The sequence below is a fragment of the Mobula hypostoma genome, chromosome 13 (genome assembly GCF_963921235.1).
Source record: "Mobula hypostoma chromosome 13, sMobHyp1.1, whole genome shotgun sequence".
Classification (NCBI taxonomy): Eukaryota; Metazoa; Chordata; class Chondrichthyes; order Myliobatiformes; family Myliobatidae; genus Mobula; species Mobula hypostoma.
This window is the reverse complement of record NC_086109.1, coordinates 96921427-96946763: the sequence shown is the minus strand read 5'-3', so window position 1 is coordinate 96946763 and position 25337 is coordinate 96921427. Positions and strand designations below refer to the sequence as shown.

General features: G+C 47.8%; 1 protein-coding gene across 3 annotated transcripts in view; it reads right to left on the bottom strand.

Moving 5' to 3' along the window:
• sqor (sulfide quinone oxidoreductase) overlaps positions 1-15985 on the bottom strand; it is a 29028-nt gene extending 13043 nt beyond the window's left edge. The window contains exons 1-6 of one of the 3 annotated variants that reach the window (XM_063066562.1): positions 15832-15944; positions 8259-8379; positions 4068-4284; positions 2470-2640; positions 1951-2004; positions 776-970 (exon numbers count right to left, since the gene is read on the bottom strand). In XM_063066562.1, the coding sequence (XP_062922632.1) occupies positions 776-970; positions 1951-2004; positions 2470-2640; positions 4068-4284; positions 8259-8293 (672 nt within the window). In that variant the 5' untranslated portion in view covers positions 8294-8379; positions 15832-15944. Of the gene's footprint in view, positions 1-775; positions 971-1950; positions 2005-2469; positions 2641-4067; positions 4285-8258; positions 8380-15831 lie in introns of all 3 variants that reach the window. The other 2 variants (XM_063066565.1, XM_063066563.1) reach the window with 2 other exon arrangements.
• Between the last annotated feature and the right edge of the window lie 9352 nt (positions 15986-25337).

The window sequence follows — 25337 nt, the reverse complement described above, 5'->3', positions numbered from 1 at the left end:
GAGGGGGTGGGACATTGTGGGTGGGTGGGGGGGGTGGCCCTTGGATAAGAAGCTGATCCCTGCCTGATCTCCAAGGGTATAAAAAGCATCAAAACTGGGGAGTTTACTGAGGCAACGATGGGCGGAATGGCCTCTAACCCTCCCCTATGTCTGACGGCCTGACAACCCGAACGATGGGCTGAATGGCCTCTAACCCTCCCCTATGTCTGACGGCCCGACAACCCGAACGATGGGCTGAATGGTCTCTAACCCTCCCCTATGTCTGACGGCCCGACAACCCGAACGATGGGCTGAATGGTCTCTAACCCTCCCCTATGTCTGACGGCCTGACAGCCCAAACGATGGGCTGAATGGCCTAACCCTCCCCTATGTCTGATGGCCTGACAACCCAAATGATGGGCTGAATGGCCTAACCCTCCCCTATGTCTGACGGCCTGACAACCCGAACGATGGGCTGAATGGCCTCTAACCCTCCCCTATGTCTGACGGCCTGTCGGCCTGGAGGACGCTGCTGGGGTGCGCGGATGGAGGTAGAGCAGACTCAGGCTCTGAAGTATTCTCATCACGTGGAGAAAGCCGGGGTGGGGGGGGCAGATCTTCCGGCCAATAGTTCACACCCAACGTGTGGCCCGATGGTGGTCTGGTAACCCAGGGGCCTCGGGCTGGGTACGGGTCAGCAGCGATTCCAACCTCACTCACTGACAGAACCGAACCGCGGCGCAGGGGGGACATTGTCAGCCCACAGCAGCAGCGGTGAGCACAGCCTGTCCCTCACCTTGCGGAAGTAATGCTCAGACAGATACATGATCTTCTGTGGAGCACCAGCACACTTGACTGGAGTGTTGGGGAAGGTGAAGATGGCATTTCCCTCCTCAAAGTCCTGTAACGCTTTCCAGGTCTTCTCGACATAGTCCACCGAGTAATTGGAACCAATTTTTGGGCTGTTAAATCCTTCCGGAAGCCCCTTAATCTGAGGACAAAGTATACTGCAAAGTTGTAGACAGATCCTACCACCTTTCAGCTCAGAAAACCTCTCCTCCAGCCGAACCCCATCCCAGCAAAGAGCTGCCCACCCCCCCACCCCCCACTTCGACCGTCCACCTGCTTTCCTCACCCAATCCAAACCCCCTGACCACAAGGAGTGGCTGACACTCACACCGAGGTTTAGTAGGCAGGCAGTCTCTGGGAATGGGAGGGGTGGGGGGAGAAGAGGTGCTGGAAGTGCGGAAAGGCTGGGGGGAGGGGGCAGAGGAGGAGACAGCAACTGGAGAGGTAGCTGAGCACCAGGATGGGTGGGGGAGGGTAGATCTGGGAAGGGGAAGTGGAAGGGATGAGGGAGACCTGTGGCAAAGAGGGATGAGAGGAGGGTTTGGCAGCAAGGGCTAGGAAGGTTCTGGAATGGGAGGACAGAGCGGAGGGAGGGCAGAGTAGAGCTGCAGGGAGATGTGCCGGAGGGTTACCGAGAGAATTAGATTTCCCGTGTTCACGGATCAGTGGTCAATAATTTGGTCTGTGGGTGTGGGCCCGGGCCCGGCCCGTGGACAGTAAACAGACGCTTACTCTGTCTCCAGCTGTTGGGAGCATGGCACCAGTGAGGCATCTCTTCCTCCCACAGCACACGGACTGGACTCTCACTGCCAGAGCACCGGATCCGGACAGAACAGCAGTGACCCACTGTTCCCCTGGTCACATAAACCCGTGCGAAGTGTCTCCTCTGCCTTTGGTCCCTCTGAGACGAGAGGAGCTGAGACTGACCTGTTTACATCCCCGTCTCTCAGTGACCACCTGCTTCACTTTCCCGCTAAAGGCCGACGCAAGGAAAGGAGCTGGGATTTCTGCCGACCACTGTCCCCGTGGCCCCGATCCCAGCAGCCCGGCATTCGTGCCTACGTCCCAGATCAATCCGGTCTCCGTGGAAGGTTGCCGTGGTAACACAGAAGGGACACCTACCTTGTCGTACCGGAGCTGCAGTCCCAGGGCAACGATCAGGTACCTGTAGGTGAGCTGAAGGAGAACAGGCCTTTGCTTAGCGATACAGTGCAGAACAGGCTCTTCCCAGCCAACAAGCCTCTCCACCCAGCCACCCACCCATTTGACCCTTGCCAAATCCCGGGATAATCAACAACGACCAATTAACCTCCAACCGGCACGTCTTTGGACAGTGGGAGAAACCCACATGGTCACAGGAAGGATGTACGAGCTCCCTCCCCACAGATGAACTCTGCACACTAATGTCCCAAGCCGTAACATGTCATGCTGCTCTCCGTAAGTGAGCAGAGCACTCCCAACTCCTGATGTTGGGTCAACATGCAGATGGAAAGCAGATCTCACGACCCACTCACAGATTCCAGCCCGAACCCTTCCTCACCACCCGCTCCACCTGCCACCCATCCCCAGCACCTGCCCACTGCCATCACCCCGAAGCTCGCCAGCCTGAGCCCCTCTCGCTCACACTCCCGCATCTCTCACCTCTTTCCCATCGTCGGTACGAACAAGACTCTTGTCTGGATGCAGTTCCTGAACTCTGGACTTGATCCACGTGACCCCCGAAGGGATGATGCTGGCTGTGGGACGTCCCGATGCCCTCAGAGCCTTTGCTCCGGCCCCTACCAGAGTCCACATGGGCTGGTAGTAATGATTCTGCAAGGACACAGTCAGCGGGTGAAACCTTCACAGCAGCTCCTCAACAACCTGCACTGCAACTACTGTCAAATGGACAACAGGCAATAAGACTGTACGCGTTTGCGTGTGTTCGCATTCGTTCCGTGCTGGGGCCACCATATATATTATTAAAGATATAGGAGAAGGGACTAGGTGTAACGTATGTAGGTTTGGTGGTGACACTAAATTGAGTGGAAAAGCCAATTTTGCAAAGGATGCGGAGCGTCTACAGGGAGATATAGACAGGTTAAGTGAGTGGACGTGGGTCTGGCAGATGGGGTACAACTTCGGTAAAAACAAGAGCAGATTATTATTTAAATGTTGAAAGATTACAGCATGTTGTGCAGAGGGACTTGGGAATATTTGTGCATCAAATTGCAAAAAGGTTGGTTTGCAGGTGAAGCAGGTTATGAAGAAGGCAAGTGGAATGTTGCCTTTCTCTGTTAGGGGGATTGAAGTTAAGAGCAGGGAAGTTATTCTGCATCTGTATAGGACAGTGGTCCCCAACCACCGGGCTGTGAGGAAACAATATGATTTGGTGATATGAAACGATATGAGTCAGCTGCACCTTTCCTCTTTCCCTGTTGCGCACTGTTGAATTTGAACACCCCACCCCATCGGCCGGTCCACTAGAATATTGTCAATATTAAACCGGTCCGCGGTGCAAACAAGGTGGGGTCCCCGGTATAGGATACCGGCTGCACCTGGAGTACTGCATACTGATCTCCTTACTTGAGGAAAGATATACCAGCTTTGGAGGTGGTGCAGAGGATGTTCACTAGGTTGATTCCGGAGATGAGGGGGGTTAGCTTATAAAGAGAGGTGGAGTCGCCTGGCACTATACTCACTGGAATTCAGAAGGATGAAAAGGGATTTTATAGAAACATAAAATCATGAAATTATGATAAGATAGAAGCAAAAATGTTGTTCCACTGGTAAATGAGACTAGGACTAGGAGACATTTCACAAAGACTTTGGGGAAAGATTTAGGACAGAAATGAGAACTGCTTTTCCCAGAGAGTGGTGAATCTGTATCATTCTCTTCTGGGGGAAATAGTAGAGGCTACCTCATTAAATATCTTTAAGGCACAGTGAGACAGAGTACCAGAGGAATTAAGGGCTGTGGGGAAAAGGCAGGTAGGTGGAGATGAGTCCATGGCCAGACTAGCCATGTTCTCATTGACTGGTGAAGCAGGCTCGATGGGCCGAATAGCTGACTCCTGCTCCTAGTTTTTATGAGATGACGGTTGGTCTCAGAATTTTCAGGGGAGTGTGACTTTCTGTCAAACATTGAGCTATGGCAGAGAAAGGAATTAATTTTGAAGATTATCAACACCAAACCAAAAGCTTCCCCATCACAGTTTCGCTTGTGTATCAGCTGCATGACAGGTACACAGCAGTCTTACTTCATTCGGCTCGACAACTGCGACTTTTCCAGCTCCAAACTTCCTCTTCATCCGTGCACTCATGGTGATACCGCCTGTCCCACCGCCGAGCACCAGGACATCGTAGTAGCCATTGGAGACGCAAGCTGTCGATGTGTGCAGTGGCTGAAGTCCCACATGCAAGGACTGGAGCCCATGTCCACACAACAGTGAAGCTCGGTGAATGGCAGTCATGTTCCTGTGGGGAAGGGACACAAAGGGCTTCTGTTTATACCCAACATCAATGCCACCGAGAACACAGGCTGCGAACACAAAGACTCTTGCAAATTACTACAGATGTACTTACACTGCGTTCTAACTGGTTGGTCTGGTGGGGGGTTCGAGACAAGGGTAGCTGCAGTGGTGGGGGGAAGGTTTGATGGTCAGTGTGGTCACCGTGGGATGGAGGGTTGATGGTCAGTGCTGTCATGGTGGGATGGTGGTTTGGTGGTCAGTGCGGTCACGGTGGGTTGGAGGTTTGGTGGTCAGTGCTGTCATGGTGGGATGGAGGGTTGATGGTCAGTGCGGTCACGGTGAGTTGGAGGTTTGGTGGTCAGTGTGGTCACGGTGGGATGGAGGGTTGATGGTCAGTGCGGTCACGGTGGGATGGAGGTTTGGTGGTCAGTGCGGTCACGGTGGGTTGGAGGTTTGGTGGTCAGTGCGGTCACGGTGGGTTGGAGGTTTGATGGTCAGTGTGGTCACGGTGGGATGGAGGGTTGATGGTCAGTGCGGTCACGGTGGGTTGAGGTTTGGTGGTCAGTGCGGTCACGGTGGGTTGGAGGTTTGGTGGTCAGTGTGGTCACGGTGGGATGGAGGTTTGGTGGTCAGTGCGGTCACGGTGGGGTGGAGGTTTGGTGGTCAGTGTGGTCACGGGTGGGATGGAGGGTTGATGGTCAGTGCGGTCACGGTGGGATGGAGGTTTGGTGGTCAGTGCGGTCACGGTGGGTTGGAGGTTTGGTGGTCAGTGCGGTCACGGTGGGTTGGAGGTTTGATGGTCAGTGTGGTCACGGTGGGATGGAGGGTTGATGGTCAGTGCGGTCACGGTGGGTTGAGGTTTGGTGGTCAGTGCGGTCACGGTGGGTTGGAGGTTTGGTGGTCAGTGCGGTCACGGTGGGATGGAGGTTTGGTGGTCAGTGCGGTCACGGTGGGTTGAGGTTTGATGGTCAGTGCGGTCACGGTGGGTTGGGGTTTGGTGGTCAGTGCGGTCACGGTGGGATGGAGGGTTGATGGTCAGTGCGGTTACGGTGGGGTGGAGGTTTGGTGGTCAGTGCGGTCACGGTGGGATGGAGGGTTGATGGTCAGTGCGGTCACAGTGGGATGGAGGGTTGATGGTCAGTGCGGTCACGGTGGGATGGAGGGTTGATGGTCAGTGCGGTCACGGTGGGATGGAGGTTTGGTGGTCAGTGCGGTCACGGTGGGGTGGAGGTTTGGTGGTCAGTGCGGTCACGGTGGGTTGGAGGTTTGGTGGTCAGTGCGGTCACGGTGGGTTGAGGTTTGGTGGTCAGTGCGGTCACGGTGGGTTGGAGGTTTGGTGGTCAGTGCGGTCACGGTGGGTTGGAGGTTTGATGGTCAGTGCGGTCACGGTGGGTTGGAGGTTTGGTGGTCAGTGCGGTCACGGTGGGTTGGAGGTTTGGTGGTCAGTGCGGTCACGGTGGGGTGGAGGTTTGGTGGTCAGTGCGGTCACGGTGGGTTGGAGGTTTGGTGGTCAGTGCGGTCACTGTGGGATGGAGGGTTGATGGTCAGTGCGGTCACGGTGGGTTGGAGGTTTGGTGGTTAGTGCGGTCACGGTGGGTTGGAGGTTTGGTGGTCAGTGCGGTCACGGTGGGGTGGAGGTTTGATGGTCAGTGCGGTCACGGTGGGTTGGAGGTTTGGTGGTCAGTGCGGTCACGGTGGGGTGGAGGTTTGGTGGTCAGGAGATTTGATGGTCAGTGTGGTCACGGTGGGGTGGAATTTGATGGTGCCAGGTTTAGGGGATCTGCCAGGTTCAGGTCTATAACGAAAGGCTGCAGAAACTTGGGTAGTTTTCTCTGGAATGCCGGAGGCTGTGGGAAGGTATATAACCATATAACAATTACAGCACGGAAACAGGCCATCTCGGCCCTTCTAGTCCGTGCCGAACTCTTACCCTATCCTAGTCCCACCGACCTGCACTCAGCCCATAACCCTCCATTCCTTTCCTGTCCATATATCTATCCAATTTAACTTTAAACGACAACATCGAACCTGCCTCAACCACTTCTGCTGGAAGCTCGTTCCACACAGCCACCACTCTCTGAGTAAAGAAGTTCCCCCTCATGTTACCCCTAAACTTTTGTCCTCTAACTCTCAACCCATGTCCTCTTGTTTGAATCTTTCCCACTCTCAATGGAAAAAGTCTAACCACGTCAACTCTATCTATTCCCCTCATAATTTTAAACACCTCTATCAAGTCCCCCCTCAACCTTCTACGCTCCAAAGAATAAAGGCCTAACTTATTCAACCTTTCTCTGTAACTTAGGAAATGAAACCCAGGCAACATTTTAGTAAACCTCCTCTGTACTCTCTCAATTTTATTGACATCTTTCCTATAATTCAGTGACCAGAACTGTACACAATACTCCAGATTTGGCCTTACCAATGCCTTATACAAATTCAGCATTACATCCCAACTCCTATACTCAATGCTCTGATTTATAAAGGCCAGCATACCAAAAGCTTTCTTCACCACCCTATCCACATGAGATTCCATCTTCAGGGAACTATACACTGTTATTCCTAAATCCCTCTGTTCTAAAGCATTCTTTAATGCCCTACCATTTACCATGTATGTCCTATTTTGATTAGTTCTACCAAAATGTAGCACCTCACATTTTTCTGCATTAAACTCCATCTGCCATCTTTCAGCCCACTCTTCTAAATCTCTCTGCAAGTTTTGAAAAAACTACCTCATCATCCACAACACCACCTATCTTAGTATCATCTGCGTACTTACTAATCCAATTTACCACCCCGTCATCCAGATCATTAATATATATTACAAACAACATTGGACCTAGTACAGATCCCGCTACACACCATCCTCCAATCTGACACACAGTTATCCACCACTACTCTCTGGCGTCTCCCATCCAGCCACTGCTGAATCCATTTTACCACTTCGATATGAATGCCTAACGATTGAACCTTCCTAACGATCTGATGGAGGTTTACAACATTACGTGTCACAGTTGTTTACCAGGATTGAAATGTCTAATATCAGAAGGCATGCATTGAAGGTGAGAGGACATAGGTTCATGGGGGACATGATGTTCGTGGATATCTGGAAATTGCTGCCTGGGGCAGTAGTCAAGGCAAATACATTCAGGCCTTTTCAGAAATATTTAGATCAGTACATGAATGTGAAGAAAATGGAAGGATATGGACATTGTGAAGACAGAAGTGATTAGTTTAATTAGCCATTTGATAAGTAATTTAGCAATAATTTCAAAAGGTCTAGAATACAAGAGCAGGGATGTGATACTGAGGATTTATAAGGCACTGGTGAGGCCTCACCTTGAGTATTGTGAACAGTTTTGGGCCCCTCATCTGAGAAGAGGTGTGCTGGCGTTGGAGAGGGTTCAGAGGAGGTTCACAAGGATGATTCTGGGAATGAAAGGGTTATCATACAAGGAACATTTGTTGGCTCTGGGTTTGCATTAGCTGGAAATCAAAAGGATGAGGGGGTTCTCATTGAAACCTTCTGAACGTTGAAAGGCCGAGACAGAGTAGATGTGGAAAGATGTTTCCCATGGTGGGGGAGTCTAGGACAAGCCAGCACAGCCTCAGGATAGAGGGGCGTTCATTTAAAACAGATTTTGAGAAATTTCTTTAGCCAGAGGTTGGTGAATTTGTGGAATTTGTTACCTCAGGCAGCTCTGGAGGCCAGGTTGTATTCAACAGGTAGATTTAATGTCAGAGGAATATATACAAAATACATCCTGAAATTCATTTTCTTTGCAAACATCCATGAAAACAGAGGAGTGCCCCAAAGAATGAATGACAGTTAAATGTTGAAACCACAAAGTCCCCACCCCCAGCTCCCCCAGCAGCAACAAACCTCTCTGCTCCCCCCCCACCAGCAAAACCAGCACCGGCGCCCCCACCGAGCGCTCGAGCGTGCATCAGAGCATCAATAAAGACACAGACTTGCAGTACCCCAAAGACCACTCGTTCGCCCGGTAATTCGACATACCACCTCGGCTCCCAAGCTCCGTATTTCAGAAAGAGATCGACAGGTTTTTGATTGGACACAGCATCAAAGGTTACGGGGAGAAGGCTGGGGAGTGGGGCAGAGGAAGGAGAGAAAGGATCAGACATGATTAAATGGCGGAGCAGACTTGATGGGCCAAATGGACTAATTCTGCTCCTATGTCTTATGGTCTAATTTAACGAGTTTGGCACAACACTGTGGGCCAAATGCCCTGTTCCTGTGTTGTACTGCTCTAGTTTTTATGGCCAGCTGAAGTGCCTGTTTCCATCCAGTGTGACGCTGACTATGAAAGGAGGTGGAGGATTGGAAAATGCACATAGAGGTTAAACTGAAAAGCTGAACGATATTCTGTGTAATTGATGGGAGATGAGGAATGCGGTAGTCATAGGGGATTCCATAGTGAGGGGAACAGACAGGAGGTTCTGTCAAATGATAGAGATACCCGCATGGTGTGTTGCCTCCCAGGTGCCAGGGTACAGGATGTCTCAGATCAGGTGCAGGGTATTCTGAAGAGAGAAGGTGAACAGCCTGAAATCTTGCTACACGTTGGTACCAATTACATAGGTAGAAAGAAGGAGGAGGTCCTGAAGAGAAAATTCAGGGAGTTGGGTAGGAAGCTGAAAGGCAGGATCTCTTGGGTATTAATCTCAGGATTGCTGCCTGTGCCACGTGCTAGCTAGTGCTAGCATGATCAGGCATATTAATGTGTGGCTGAGAGACTGGTGTAGGGGGCAGGGCTTCAGATTCCTGGATCACTGGGGCCTCTTCTGGGGAGGTATGACCTGTACAAGAAGGACAGGTTACACCTGAACCCAAAGGGGTCCAATATCCTAGCGGGCACATTTAATAGAGCTGTTAGGGAGGGTTTAAACTAATTTGGCAGGGGGATGGGAACTAGAGTGATGGGGCTGAGGAAAGGTGAAAACAGAAATAAATCAAAGATAGTGTGCAACAGAGATGATAGAAAGAACAGGCAGGAGATGAGGCTTAATCACAGCCAGTGGCATGAGTTACAGGGGTGTGGTGCAGATAAAACAGAAAGAACAAATACTTGTCTGAGTGTGTTGTATTTGAATGCACGCAGCATAAGGAATAAAATGAATGACCTTGAAATTCAGCTACAGATTGGCAAATATGACATTGTGACCATCTCTGAAACTTGGCTAAAGGATGGCTGTGATTGGGAGCTGAACGTCCAAGGATAATACGGTGTATCGGAAAGATAGGTTAGTAGGCAGAGTGGGTGGTGTGGCTCTGTGTATAAGAAATAATATTAAATCATTGGAAAGGGATGACATAGAATCGGAGGGTGTAGAGTCTCTATGGGGTGAGTTAAGAAATGGCAAGGGTAAAATGACCCTACTGGCAGTTGTATACAGGCCTCCAAACAGCAGCTGGGATGTGGAGTACAAATTACAGCAGGAGATAGAAAAGGCGTGTCAGAAAGACAATGTCATGATAATCGTTGGGGATTTCAACATGAAAGTGGATTGGGAAACCAGGACAGTACTGGACCTCGAGAGAGAATTTGTGGGATGGTTTTTTAGAAGAGTTTGTTGTTGAGCCCACTAGGGGTCTGGCTGTGCTGGATCGGGTGTTGTGCAATGATGCAGTTCCACACAGGGTGCAAATGGCTAATACAACGGGGATAATTTTCAGCTGACTGGAGGAAAGTTTGGGGGAAGGTCAGAATTAAGTATTTTATATAGAGAGTGGTGGATGCATGTTTGATCATGGAGCGGTGTAAAAGACCAGCACAATATGATGGGCTGAAGGGCCTGTACTGTGCTGTAGTGTCCTACGTTCTATGAGTTTGCTATGTCTGTACAGGTGCAATGACAAACTTGCAGCACAGAGCATCAGATAAACAGCATTCACCAAAAAGGCATGAATTATGCACAATTACTACAAGACAGAACACAATTAGAACAAAAAAGTGCATTGCAGTGCAAAGTCATCAAAGTGTCACTAAACTGTAGTGATTATGGTTAGGCACATCAAAGTTGCTGGTGAACGCAGCAGGCCAGGCAGCATCTCTAGGAAGAGGTGCAGTCGACGTTTCAGGCCGAGACCCTTCGTCAGGACTAACTGAAGGAAGAGTGAGTAAGGGATTTGAAAGTTGGAGGGGGAGGGGGAGATCCAAAATGATAGGAGGAGATTCAGGACTAACTGAAGGAAGAGTTCAGTTAGTCCTGACGAAGGGTCTCGGCCTGAAACGTCGACTGCACCTCTTCCTAGAGATGCTGCCTGGCCTGCTGCGTTCACCAGCAACTTTTATGTGTGTTGCTTGAATTTCCAGCATCTGCAGAATTCCTGTTGTTTGTGATTATGGTTGGGCCAGTTGGGTCAGTGGAGCTGTCCCAAGTTCCTTAAGTGCAATTATTAAAAAAGCACGGCAGTGCCTCTACTTTTTTTCAGAAGTTTGTTAAGATTCAGCATGACATCAAAAACTTCAATAAACTTCTGTAGATGTCTGGTAGAGAGTATATTCACTGGATTGGAACACCTCAGGCTCCTGAACTAGTGGGGATAACTTCATTCAACTTCCCTGAACTGTTCCCACAACCTAGGGAGTCAAATTCAATGATTCTTCATCTCATCTTCTCATTATTTATTTATTATTAGTATTTCTTTTCTCTTTCTTTCCTTTGTCTTTGCACAGTTTGTTGTCTTTTGCACATTGGTTGTTTGTCCAGTCTGATGGGTATGGACTTTCAGTTGGAGAGCTGGGAAGGTTCAGGCATAAAAGGGAGACACTGCCTCGTGGAGCGGTCATCGACAGAACGGTCATCAACGGAGTGGTCTGGGGCAGAGTGGTGGGGCTTTGGCTCATTCGGGCTTCGGTGAGGTAGGTGGCTAGGTGGACTTCATTTTTTTTCCCCTTGCATTTTTTTGGAGGAATAGAGAGCATGTCTGTAGGGTTAGTACTTTGCTCTGGGTGTCAGATGTGGGAATCCTGGGAATCTTCCAGTCTCCCAGATGGCCACATCTGAACCAGGTGCTCCGAGATGCAGCTCCTGAGAGACCTCATTGGGGATTTGGAGCTGCGGTTCGATGACCTACAGCTTATTAGGGAAGGTGAGCAGGAGATGGATAGGAGCTACAGGGAGTTAGTCACCCCGAGGCTGCAGGAGTTAGATAAGTGGGTGACGGTCAGGGAAGGGAAGAGCACAGATAGTAGAAAGCACCCCTGTGACCATCCCCCTCAGTAATCGTCATCTCATATTGGATGCTCTTGGGGGGGGGGGGGTGACCTGACAGAGGACGATCACGGCGATCGGGTCTCTGGCACTGAGCCTGGTTCCGTGGTGCAGCAGGGAAAGAGGAAAATGAGGAATGTAGTAGTCATTAGGGATTCCATTGTGAGGGGAACAGACAGGAGATTCTGTCAGCCTGTTAGAGATACCCACATGGTGTGTTTCCTCCCAGGTGCCAGGGTACGGGATGTCTCGGATCGGGTGCAGAGTATTCTGAAGGGAGAGGGTGAACAGACAGAAATCTTGCTACATGTTGGTACCAATGACATGGGTAGAAAAAGGGAGGAGGTCCTGAAGAGAGAAGTCAGGGAGTTGGGTAGGAAGCTGAGAAGCAGGACCTCCAGGGTAGTAATCTCAGGATTGCTGCCTGTGCCATGTGCTAACAAGCACGAGAATAGACTGATCAGGCATATTAATGTGTGGCTGAGAGACTGGTGTAGGGTTGCTGGATCATCGGGGCCTCTTCTGGGGGAGGTACGACCTGTACAAAAAGGATGGGTTACACCTGGACCCAAAGGGGTCCAATATCCTAACAGGCACATTTAATTCAGCTGTTAGGGAGGGTTTAAAGTAATTTGGCAGGGGGATGGGGCTGAGGAAGGGGAAAACAGAAATAAATCAAAGATAGCGTGCAACCGAAATGATAGAAAGGACAGGCAGGAGATAAGGCTTAATCACAGCCAGTGGGATGAGTTACAGGACAATAGAGGCGTGGTCCAGTTAAAACAGAATGCAACAAATACTGGACTGAAAATGTTATATTTGAATGCACACAGCATAAGAAATAAAATGGACAACCTTGAAACTCAGCTACAGATTGGCAATTCTGACGTGGCCATCTCTGAAACTTGGCTAAAGGATGGCTGCCATTGGGAGCTGAACATTCAAGGATATACGGTGTATCAGAAAGATAGGTTAGTAGGCAGAGGGGGTGGTGTGACTCTGTGTATAAGAAATAATATTAAATCATTAGAAAGAGATCGGAGGGTGTAGAGTCTCTATGGGGTGAGTTAAGAAATGGCAAGGGTAAAAGGACCCTAATGACAGTTGTATACAGGCCTCCAAACAGCAGCTGGGATGTGGATTACAAATTACAGCAGGAGATAGAAAAGTCGTGTCAGAAAGGCAATGTCATGATAATCGTTGGGGATTTCAACATGAAAGTGGATTGGGAAAACCAGGCCAGTACTGGACCTCAAGAGAGAATTTGTAGACTGTCTAAGGGATGGCTTTTTAGAACAGCTTGTTGTTGAGCCAACTAGGGGATCGGCTGTGCTGGACTGGATGTTGTGCAATGATCCGGAGGTAATAAGAGAGCTTAACGTACAGTGGAACCTTAATGGTTTCAGAGAATACCATTACGTCATACTTGCCAATCCGTAGCTGAATTTCAAGATTGTCCATTTTATTTCTTATGCTGCGTGCATTCGAGGTTACTTAGGGAACAGTGATCACAATATGATCCAGTTCACATTGAAATTTGAGGAGAAACTAAGTTCCAATGTGTCAGTATTTCAGTGGAATAAAGGAAATTACAATAGCATGAGAGGGGAACTGGCAAAGTTGACTGGAAAGGGACACTAGCAGGAAGGCCAGCAGAGCAGTAACAGCTGGAGTTTGTGAAAAAATGAGGGAAGTGCAAGACAGAGATATTCCAAATAAGAAGAAATTTTTAAAGGGAAGAAGGACACTACTGTGGCTGACAAGTGAAGTCAGAGCCAAAGTAAAAGCAAAAGAGAGGCCATACAAGGAAGCCGGAGCTAGTGGGAAGATAGAGGATTGGGTAGCTTTTAAAAAATTGCAGAAAGAAACTAAGAAGGTCATTAGGAAGGAAAAGATGAATTATGAAAGGAAGCTGGTGACTAATATCAAAGAAGATACGAAGAGGCTTCTTTAAGTAAATGAGGGGTAAAAGAGAGTTGAGGGTAGATATAGGACCAATACAAAGTGACGCTGGAGATGCTGTAATGAGAGATGCAGAGATAGCAGAGGAACTGAATGTATATTTTGCATCAGTCTTCACAGTGGAAGACATCTGCAGTATACCAGACATTCAAGAGTGTCAGGGAAGTAAAGTTTGTGCAGTGTAAATTACCACTGAGAAGGTGCTCAGGAAATTTAATGGCCTGACGGCAGATAAATCTCCTAAACCTGATGGAATGCACCCTCAGGTTCTGAAGGAAGTAGCTGGAGAGATTGCAGAGGCATTACTGATGATCTTTCAAAAATCGATAGATTCTGGCATTGTACCGGATGACTGGAAAATTGCAAATGTTACTCTGCTATTTAAGAAGGTGGGAGGCAGCAGAAAGGAAACTATAGACCTGTTAGCCTGACATCAGTGGTTGGGAAGTTGCTGGAATCGACTGTTAGGGATGAGATTACGCAATACCTGGAGGCACGTGACAAGATGGGCCAAAGCCAACATGGTTTCCTGAAAGGAAAATCCTTCCTGACAAACCTACTGTAGTTCTTTGAGGAAATTACAAGTAGGATAGACAAAGGAGATGCAGTGGATGTGGTGTACTTGGATTTTCAGAAGGCCTTTGACAAGGTGCTGCATATGAGGCTGCTTAGCAAGATAAGAGCCCATGCAATTACAGGGAAGTTACTAGCATGGGTGGAGCATTGGCTGGTCGGCAGAAAACAGAGAGTGGGAATAAAGGGATCCTATCCTGGCTGGCTGCCAGTTACCAGTGGAGTTCCACAGGGGTTGGTGTTGGGACCGCTGCTTTTTATGATGTATGTCAATGATTTGGACGATGGGATTAATGGATTTGCGGCTAAATTTGCCGATGATACAAAGATAGGTGGAGGAGCGGGTAGTGTTGAGGAAACAGCGAGCCTGCAGAGAGACTTAGATAGTTTAGGGGAATGGGCAAAGAAGTGGCAAATGAAATACAATGTTGGAAAGTGTATGGTCATGTACTTTGGTGGAAGAAATAAACAGCCAGACTATTATTTAGATGAGGAGATAATTCAAAATGCGGAGATGCAAAGGGACTTGGGAGTCCTTGTGCAGGATACCCTAAGGTTAACCTCCAGGCTGAGTTGGTTGTGAAAAAGGCAAATACAATGTTGGCATTCATTTCTAGAGGTATATAAGAGCAGGGATGTGATGTTGAGGCTCTATAAGCCACTCGTGAGACCACACTTGGAGTATTGTGTGCAGTTTTCGGCTCCTTATTTTGGAAAGGATATACTGACATTGGAGAGGGTTCAGAGAAGATTCGTAAGAATGATTCCAGGAATGAAAGGGTTACTATATGAGGGATGTCTGGCAGCTCTTGGGCTGTATTCCCTGGAGTTCAGGAGAATGAGGGGGAGATCTCATAGAAACATTCTGAATGTTAGAGGGTCTGAACAGATTAGATGTGGCAAAGTTATTTCCCATGGTAGGGGATTCTAGGACAAGAGGGCATGACTTCAGGATTGAAGGACGTCCTTTTAGAACTGAGATGCGGAGAAATTACTTTAGTCAGAGGGTGGTAAATCTGTGGAATTTGTTGCCACGAGTGGCTGTGGAGGCCAATCATTGGGTGCATTTAAGGCAGAGATAGATAGGTTCTTGATTAGCCAGGGCATCAAAGGGCATGGGGAGAAGGCAGGGGAGTGTGGATGACTGGAAGAATTGGATCAGCCCACAATTAAATGACAGAGCAGACGATGGGCCGAATGGCCTACTTCTGCTCCCTATATTTTATGGGATTATAGATCGGATTGGAGATAGTTTATTCTTTCCAGTCACCAATTAGTAGGCGTTAGTAACTTGTGAGTCCGGCAGCGAATTTGGCGACAGGAGTTTCCGAGCGCCAGGGCCATGAAAACAGAGGCGGGAAGGAGCCGTGGCTGCGGGCGAGACCGAAGTGGAGAGATCCGGTCTCCCACCACCGAGGGGGATATCCAGTCCCTCTCCCCGGCCACCGGTCCGCTTATTCTCCCGCGCTCCCGGCAGTCGGTTTAGCGGCTCGGCCACAAAACGCAGAACACACGGCGGTATGGCGGCCGCTGGGCGAGCGGAGAGGGGGCAGAGGGGAGACGGGAGACGGCGGGGGCGGAATCGAACCGGGTCTCTGCGGCCCCGGACCCACACAGCTGGGGTAGGCCCGCCTCACTCCTCACTCTGTCCGGTGTCGGGGGTGACAGTCCGGGCGGCCGAGCGGACTGAGCGCTCACGCTCGGAGCTGGGAATGTTTCCGGCCGCGAGTGAGTGGGTTATGGAATGAGGGGAGGGTTGTAAAAACAACCAACACTGACTGACCTCTGGCAGCGACCCGCAAACAGTTCCCCCTCGGACCCGGTGACGCAGAGAAACTCTGCGGAGTCCGCTGGCGAGCGGCAGGCAGCGACACCGAACACACCAAACCGCTCCCAGCTTCCTGTCACCAACCGTTACCACGGTGAAACTGTAACTACAGTGTAACTAACAACAGGGTGAAACTGTAACCATTTCCCATCCACTCCGATAACACAAGACATAGGAGCTGATTAGGCCATTCAGCCCATCAAGTGTGCTCCATCATAGCTGATCTCAGACCCCACTCAACCCCGTACACCTGCTTTCTCGCCAGATCCTTTGATGCCCTGACCGATTAGGAAACAATCAACTTCCGACTTTAAATATACACACAGATTTGGCCTCCACCGCAGTCTGCAGCACAGCATTCCACAGATCCACTACTCTCTAGCTAAAAAAAAAAGTCCTCTTTACCTCCATTCTCAAGGACCACCCCTCAATTTTTGAGGCTGCGCCCTCTAGTTCTGGATACCCCACCACAGGAAACATCCTCTCCACATCCACTGTATCTTGTCCTTTCAACACTCGGTAGGTTTCAATGGGATTCCCACCACATTCTTCTAAATTCCAGTGAGTACAGGCCCAAAGCTGCCAAATGCTCCTCATATTAACCCCTTCATTACCAGAATCACCCTCATGAACCTCCTCTGGACTCTCTCCAATGCCAAGACATCCGTTCTGAGATATGGGGACCAAAATTATTGACAATACTCCAAGTGCAGTTTAACTAGTGTCTTATAAAGGCTCAGCATTATCTCCTTGCTTTTATATTCTACAGTATTCCCCTTGAAATAAATGTAAACATTGCATTCGCCTTCTTTACCACAGACTCAACCTGTAAATTAACCTTCTGGGAGTCTTGCACAAGGACTCCCAAGTCCCTTTGCAAATCTGATGTTTGAATTTTCTCCCCATTTAGATAATAGTCTGCACTATTGTTCCTTTTACCAAAGTTCATTATCATACATTTCCCAACACTGTATTCCATCTGCCACTTTTTTGCCCGTTCTTCCAATCACATTGCTTCCTCAGCACTACCTACCCCTTCTCCTATCTTCGTATGATCCGAAAACTTTGTCACAAAGCCATCAATTCCATTATCTCAATCATTGACAAACAATGTGTAAAGTAGCGGTCCCAATACTGACCCCTGAGCCAACCAGAAAAGGCCCCTTTCATTCCCACTCACTGCCTCCTGCCTGTCAGCCATCCCACTATCCATGCCAATATCTTTCCTGAAACATCATCAAATTTTATTTTGTTAAGCAGTCTCATGTGTGGCACCTTATCAAATGCCTTCTGAAAATCCAAGTGAATGGCATCCACTGCCTCTCCTTTGTCCACCCTGCTTGCTGTTTCCTTGAAGAATTCTAACAGATTTGTCAGGCAAGATTTCCCTTCATAGAAACCATGTTGATTTTGACTTATTTTATCAAGTACCTCGAAACCTCATCCTTAATAATAGACTGCAATACTTCCCAACCACTGAGGTTAGGCTAATTAGCCTATAATTTCCTTTCTTTTGCCTTCCTCCCTTCTTAAAGAGTGGAGTGACATTTACAATTTTCCAGTCCTCCAGGACCATTCCAGAATCAAGTGATGCATCTGTTCAATGCATCTGTTATCTTTTCAGCAACCTCTCTCAGGACTCTGGTATGTAGTCCATCTGTCCAGGTGACTTCAAGACCTTTGAGATTGCCCGGCCCCTTTTCCCTTGGAATAGCAATGGCACTCACTCCTGCTCCCTGACACTCACGGACCTCTGGCACACTGCCAGTGTCTTCCACTGTGAAGACTGATGCAAAGTACCTATTAAGTTCATCTGCCATATCTTTGACCCCATTACTACCTCACCAACATAATTTTCCAGTGATCCAATATAAACTCTCACCTCCCTTTTACTCTTTATATAACTGAAAAAACTTTTGGTGTCCTGCTTTATATTATTGGCTAGTCTGCCCTCATATTTCATCTTTTCCCTTCTTATAGTTTTTTTAATTCCCTTTTGTTGGATTTTAAAAGTTTCCCAATCAACCAACTTCCCACTCACTTTTGCTACCTATATGCCCTTTCCTTGGCTTTATGCAGTCCTTAACTTCCTTTGTCAGCCATGGTTGCCTATCCCTGCCATATGAGAACTTCCTCTGTGGGACATATCTATCCTGTGCTTTGTGAACTATTCCCAGAAACTTCAGCCATCTCTGCTCTGCCATCATCCCTGCCAGTATTCTCCTCCAATATACCAGGGCAAGCTCCTCTCCCATGCGTCTGTAATTCTCTTTATTCCATTGTGATACTGGTACATCTGACTTGAGCTTCTTCCTCTCAAACTGCAGTATGGATTCAGTCATATCATCATCACTGCCTCCTCAGGGTCCCTTTACATTAAGTTCCCTAATAAGATCTGGGTTATTACACAGCACCTAATCTAAGATACCCTTTCCCCGAGCACAAGCTGCTCTAAGAAAAACATTTCATAAGCGTTCAACATATTCCCTGTCTCGCAATCTGACGCCAACCTGATTTTCCCAATCCCCTTGCATATTGAAGTTACCCATTACAATTGTGACATTACCCTTTTCCAGCTCCCTTTGCAAACTCAACCCCACATCTTGGCTACTAATTGGAGGCCTATATATGAAATCCATAATGTTTTTTTTTAACTCTTGCAGTTTCTTAACTCCTCCCACAAAGATTCAACATTCTCTAACCTTATGTCATCCCTTTCAAAAGATGTAATTCCATCACCTCACACTGGGCCACCACACACACGCACACACACACTCTCACACCACATACACTGAATCACATACCACACACTGGGTCACACCCCACACCAGCTCACCCCACACACTAGATCACCTCTGTCCTACAGCAGATCACCTTCTCTGTTGCCTGCTGGCAGCAGATGGAAGTGGGAATGGACTGGAGTGGAGTCCCTGGATAGAGCCGGTCCAAAGTCCATTGCCACCTTCTAATTCCCTGATCCCAACATTTCATTTCTCTGACATTGGACCTTTGAACCTTTGAACCAACATTTTCACATTACCATGGGATGTACAATCCCTCCGACCTCCAGTGAATGACAGGACAGTGTGAGGACTCTCTATGTCTGTCCTCACCAGTTTTCCTCCACTGATACACTCACTCAATCTCTTCTCATTACTATCACCGGAGAGGATTAGATTAGATTATGAGGACACGCAGTGCTCTTTTATTGTCATTTAGTAATACATGCATTAAGAAATGATACAATATTCCTCTGGTGTGATATCACAGAAACACAGGACAGACCAAGACTGGAAAACTGACAAAACCCACATAATTATAACATATAGTTACAACAGTGCAACAATACCATAACTTGATGAAGAACAGACCATGAGATGGTAAAAAGTTCAAAGTCTCTCGAAAGTCCCACATCTCACACAAATGGGAGAAGGAAGAAAACTCTCCCTGCCATACCTGACCACAGTCCAACTCTGAGTCGTCCGAAAACTTCGAGTTCCAACCAGCCCTCCGACACCGAGCACCAACTCTGCTGAACGCTTCGACCCCAGCCCCAGTTGCCAGCAGCAGGCAAAGATGGGGATTTTGGGGCCTTCCCTCTGGAGATTCTCGATCACACAGTAGCAGCGGCAGCGAACCGGGCATTTCAGAAGTTACTCCAGGTGTTCCTCTGCGCTTCTCATGTCTGTCTCCATCAAATCAGAATTGTGCACGGCCCCTATTTAACAAATACTTATAAGACATGATCGTATTCAAGCCTGCTTTGATGATTGAAGTTTAGTCTGGAATTGCAACTTGGCCCATGAGATGGCTTTCTGGAGATCGTACCTGGACTTCTCGTAACTTTCCTGCTCACCAGATCAGAAGTGGAGAGGGTCAGCAACTTTAAATTCCTCAGTGTTATCATCTCAGAGTATCTGTCCTGGGACCAAGTGCAATTATGAAGAAAGCATGACAGTGTCTCTACTTCCTTAGCAATTTGTGAAGATTCAGCATGTCATCTCAAACTTTGACAAACTTCTATCGATGTGCAGTGACTGGTTGTATCATGAACTGGTAAGGAAGTACCAGTGCTCTTGAATGTTAAAGCACCCAAGAAGTGGAACATATGGCCCAGTCCATCACAGGGAAGGTCCTCCGTAGCAATGAGCAAATCTACACTGGAAAGCAGCATCCATCAAGAACCCCACTAAAACAGGGCATATCCTCCTCTCGCTACCAGCATCAGGAAATGGACTCACAGCACCAGGTTCAGGAACAGTTATTATCTCCCAACCATCAGGCTCCTGAGCCAAAGGAGATAAGTTCACTTGCCCCATCACTGAAATGTTCTCACAACCAAGGGACTCCCTTTCAAGGACTCTTTACTCAGCTTATCAATATTTATTGCTAATTTCTTTTTTTGTGTTTGCAGTTTGAAGTTTATTTGCAGTTTTGATTGCTTCTCTGTGTAGTTGGGTGTGGTTTTTCATTGATTCTATTGCGTTTCTTGTATCTCAGGGACTGTACAGGGTGTGAGATGTGTACTTGGGCAATAAATTTACTTGAAATTTTGAATGTCCAGAGGTCAGTTGGGAAGCATGCAATCAGATGAAGTTACATAACAACACAAACAAATCTGTTACATTTTGTGTGTGTTACTTTGCGACATCATCAGGCAAGAGTTAATTAGGAGCAGAAGTAATTGGGCAAGTGCACGTCTTCCATGGGTGAGACAATTAGAGAGCAGCCGATCCGATTTCATAACTGGAAAATTCTGGTAAAGAGGAGGGACGAGTAAGGAAGGGAATGGAACCTTGGAAAATGAAGACATGAAAAAGAAGACATGAGGTTGCCTTGGCAGTCAAAGTGAAGGATAATCCAAAGAGCTTTTACAAGTATATTAAGAGCAAAAGGATTGTAAGGGATAAAATTGGTCCTCTTGAAGATCAGAGTGGTCGGCTATGTGCGGAACCAAAGGAAATGGGGGAGATCTTAAATAGGTTTTTTGCGTCTGTGTTTACTAAGGAAACTGGCATGAAGTCTATGGAATTAAGGGAAACAAGTAGTGAGATCATAGAGACTGTACAGATCGAAAAGGAGGAGGTGCTTGCTGTCTTGAGGAAAATTAAAGTGGATAAATCCCCGGGACCTGACAGAGTGTTCCCTCGGACTTTGAAGGAGACTAGTGTTGAAATTACGGGGGGCCTGGCAGAAATATTTAAAATGTCGCTGTCTACGGGTGAAGTGCCGGAGGATTGGAGAGTAGCTCATGTTGTTCCGTTGTTTAAAAAAGGATCGAAAAGTAATCTGGGAAATTATAGGCTGGTGAGTTTAACGTCAGTAGTAGGTAAGTTATTGGAGGGAGTACTAAGAGACAGAATCTACAAGCATTTGGATAGACAGGGCTTATTAGGGAGAGTCAACATGGCTTTGTGTGTGGTAGGTCATGTTTGACCAATCTGTTGGAGTTTTTCAAGGAGGTTACCAGGAAAGTGGATGAAGGGAAGGCAGTGGATATTGTCTACATGGACTTCAGTAAGGCCTTTGACAAGGTCCCGCATGGGAGGTTAGTTAGGAAAATTCAGTCACTAGGTATACATGGAGAGGTGGTAAATTGGATTAGACATTGGCTCGATGGAAGAAGCCAGAGAGTGGTGGTAGAGAATTGCTTCTCTGAGTGGAGGCCTGTGACTAGTGGTGTGCCACAGGGATCAGTGCTGGGTCCATTGTTATTTGTCATCTATATCAATGATCTGGATGATAATGTGGTAAAATGGATCAGCAAGTTTGCTGATGATACAAAGATTGGAGGTGTAGTAGACAGTGAGGAAGGTTTTCAGAGCCTGCAGAGGGCCTTGGACCAACTGGATAAATGGGCTGAAAAATGGCAGATGGAGGTTAATACTGACAAGTGTGAGGTATTGCACGTCGGAAGGACAAACCAACGTAGAACATACAGGGTTAATGGTAAGCCACTGAGGAGTGCAGTGGAACAGAGGGATCTGGGAATACAGATACAAAATTCCCTAAAAGTGTCGTCACAGGTAGATAGGGTCGTAAAGAGAGCTTTTGGTACATTGGCCTTTATTAATCGAAGTATTGAGTATAAGAGCTGGAATGTTATGATGAGGTTGTATAAGGCATTGGTGAGGCCGAATCTGGAGTATTGTGTTCAGTTTTGGTCACCAAATTACAGGAAGGATATAAATAAGGTTGAAAGAGTGCAGAGAAGGTTTACAAGGATGTTGCTGGGACTTGAGAATCTCAGTTACAGAGAAAGGTTGAATAGGTTAGGACTTTATTCCCTGGAGCGTAGAAGAATGAGGGGAGATTTGATAGAGGTATATAAAATTATGATGGGTATAGATAGAGTGAATACAAACAGGCTTTTTCCACTGAGGCAAGGGGAGAAAAAAACCAGAGGACATGGGCTAAGGGTGAAGGGAGAAAAGTTTTAAAGGGAACATTAGGGGGGGCTTCTTCACACAGAGAGTGGTGGGAGTATGGAATGAGCTGCCAGACGAGGTGGTAAATGCAGGTTATTTTTTAACATTTAAGAATAAATTGGACACATACATGGATGGGAGGGGTATGGAGGGATATGGTCCATGTGCAGGTCAGTGGGACTAGGCAGAAAATGCTTCGGCACAGCCAAGAAGGGCCAAAAGGCCTGTTTCTGTGCTGTAGTTTCTATGGTTCTATGAAAGAGATTTCAAAGTTCAAAGTAGATGTATTAGCAAAGTAAGTATAAATTATACACCACCTTGAGATTTATGCTCCTGTAGGTATTTACAAGAACATTAAACAATAGAGTTTACAATATGCTATTCATATACAAAGACTGACAAATAACCACTGTGCAAAGAAAACCCTGATGGTTGAGGGGTAATAACTGTTCCTGAACCTGGTGGTGTGGGACCTGATGGTTGAGGGGTAATAACTGTTCCTGAACCTGGTGGTGTGGGACCTGATGGTTGAGGGATAATAACTGTTCCTGAACCTGGTGGTGTGGGACCTGAAGGTTGAGGGGTAATAACTGTTCCCGAACCTGGTGGTTGAGGGGTAATAACTGTTCCTGAACCTGGTGGTGTGGGACTTGATGGTTGAGGGGTAATAACTGTTCCTGAACCTGGTAGTGTGGGACCTGATTGTTGTAGAGTAATAACTGTTCCTAAACCTGGTGGTGTGGGACCTGATGGTTGCTGGGTAATAACTGTTCCTGAATCTGGTGGTGTGGGTCCTGAGGTTCCTGTACCCGCTTCCTGGTGGTGGTAATGAGAAAAGGGCTTGGCCTCTCATTGTACATTTAGGAGAAGAACAAGGAGCATATGTAAGGTTTAGAAAGCAGAGATCGGACAAGATTGTTCCTAAGGAGTAAAACATGGTAGGAAAGAACTCAAGCAGGGGACTGAGAAGGCAGAAATGGTCAAGGAAAATTCAAAGGCATTTTATACACACAGTACTGCAAAAATGTCTTGGGCATACATCTAGCTAGGGTGCCAAAAACCTTTGCACAGAACTGCAAACATGAGGAATTCTGCAGATGCTGGAAATTCAAGCAACACACATCAAAGTTGCTGGTGAACGCAGCAGGCTAGGCAGCATCTCTAGGAAGAGGTACAGTCGACGTTTCGGGCCAAGACCCTTCGACCCGAAACGTCGACTGTACTTCTTCCTAGAGATGCTGCCTGGCCTGCTGCATTCACCAGCAACTTTGATGTGTGTTGTTTGCACAGAACTGTATTTGTCAACATGGAGCGGAGAGTGAGTTTGTGAATCTGGCGGGAGCAAAGGATTTTGGGAGTGGGGAGGGTGGGGGGGTACAGGAGGGGTGTGGGTCGGGTGGCAGAGGAGTGCCAGGGGTAGGGGTGGGGTGAGTGCAGACTCACCCAGCCCTGAGACGCCAGGCAAGGTCATATAATTCCAAACAATTGGTTTCCTGATCATTACAAAATATCTCTCTGGTGCCTCCTGCTCCCTCCACTCTCCATTCCCATTTTCACAACCAGGATTCCCCTCTTCCTGCCCCTTTCTCACTCTCAGTCCACAATAGGGACCTACATCACAATCAGGTTTATCATCACTCACATGTCATGAATTTAGTTTTTTTTTGCAGCAGTACAGGGCAATACATAGAATTACTACAGAACTGTGCAAAAGTCTTTGGCACCCTGACTATATATATGTGCCGAAGAGGTTTGAACATTAACAAGAGGGTAGGCAAGGGGCGGAGTGGGACCACCCAAAGATAAAGGAAGGACTGTCTGGATGGAGTGAGGTCCTATCAGATTGTGTTCACCCAAGAGGACATGGTGAAAGGAGGTCTGTGTGGACTAAACTAATAATCCAGGGCATGTAGCGATCAGGAGGTGTTGGGTCTATTGGTGAAATGGTCCCTAGGGCTGGATGGGATCTTGATGCCCTCCATTAGGTGGACTGACCATGTCTGTTGTGTCCCAGCTGTCTATGTGACTTGCAAGTCAGGACAGTACGATATGGAGAGCAAGCTGTTGCCCATGTAGCAAGCTCCCCCATACCACACGGCTGATGAATCCAAAGGGATGGCAGACGCTGATAGTTTGGCAGCTGAGGCAACGCAAAGTTGCCAATCAGTGTTGAACTCAACGTAGGACTGCCTTAGGGACTTCAGTTCTAGATTTTTCCCCTTGGGGTTTACTCCCAAACCCTTCCCCATGATCATGATGTAGTGGAGGTTTTCTTCTCCTAGATGAGCTGCAAACCATGGTGACTGGTTTTAAGGTGCCAGTAACTTGCTTACCTGTTGGTTGAAACATTTGCCCCTCCCACAGATGTGCCCACCAATCAAACACAAACCAGCACCCTGGCCCCAACCCCTCCAGCAACTCGGCCCCAATGGGTGTCATGCTGGGTCAGAGCCCAGCCCCGTGCAATCTGAGCACGTCCAAGCAGTGGGTGGGGAGTGGGGTGCAGGGGACAGGACAGGACAGAGCAGTCACTTAGGGCTTCTTTCAGTGAAGGCAATCAGGGCTCGTGAGGATTCAAACCACGGGTGCCTCAGCCTTCAAACACGCGTGATTCTATGTAAAATACTGTGTACGGGAAACACGGCTGGTCAAGCAGCAGCTGTGGAGGCTGATGACAAGACACTGCTCCTGCCCCACTTGTGGAACATTTCATCATGGTAGCATAATGTTTAGAGTAACGACTTACCGCACCAGGAGTCGCGGTTCACTTCCCACTGCTGTCTGTAAGGAGTTCGTACTTTCTCCCCGTGACCGCATGGGTTTCCTCAGGGTGTTCTGGTTTCCAAAGACCTATGGGTTATGGCAAATGAGTTGTGGACATGCACATCGGTTGCTGGTCTGTCTTTGTGTGTAGTTTTTCATTGATTCCATGGTGTCAAATGAGAATGCCCGCAAGAAAATGAATCATATATGGTGACATATATGTACTTTAATTTACATTGAACTTTATTGGTGTCGGACGCACGGTTACAC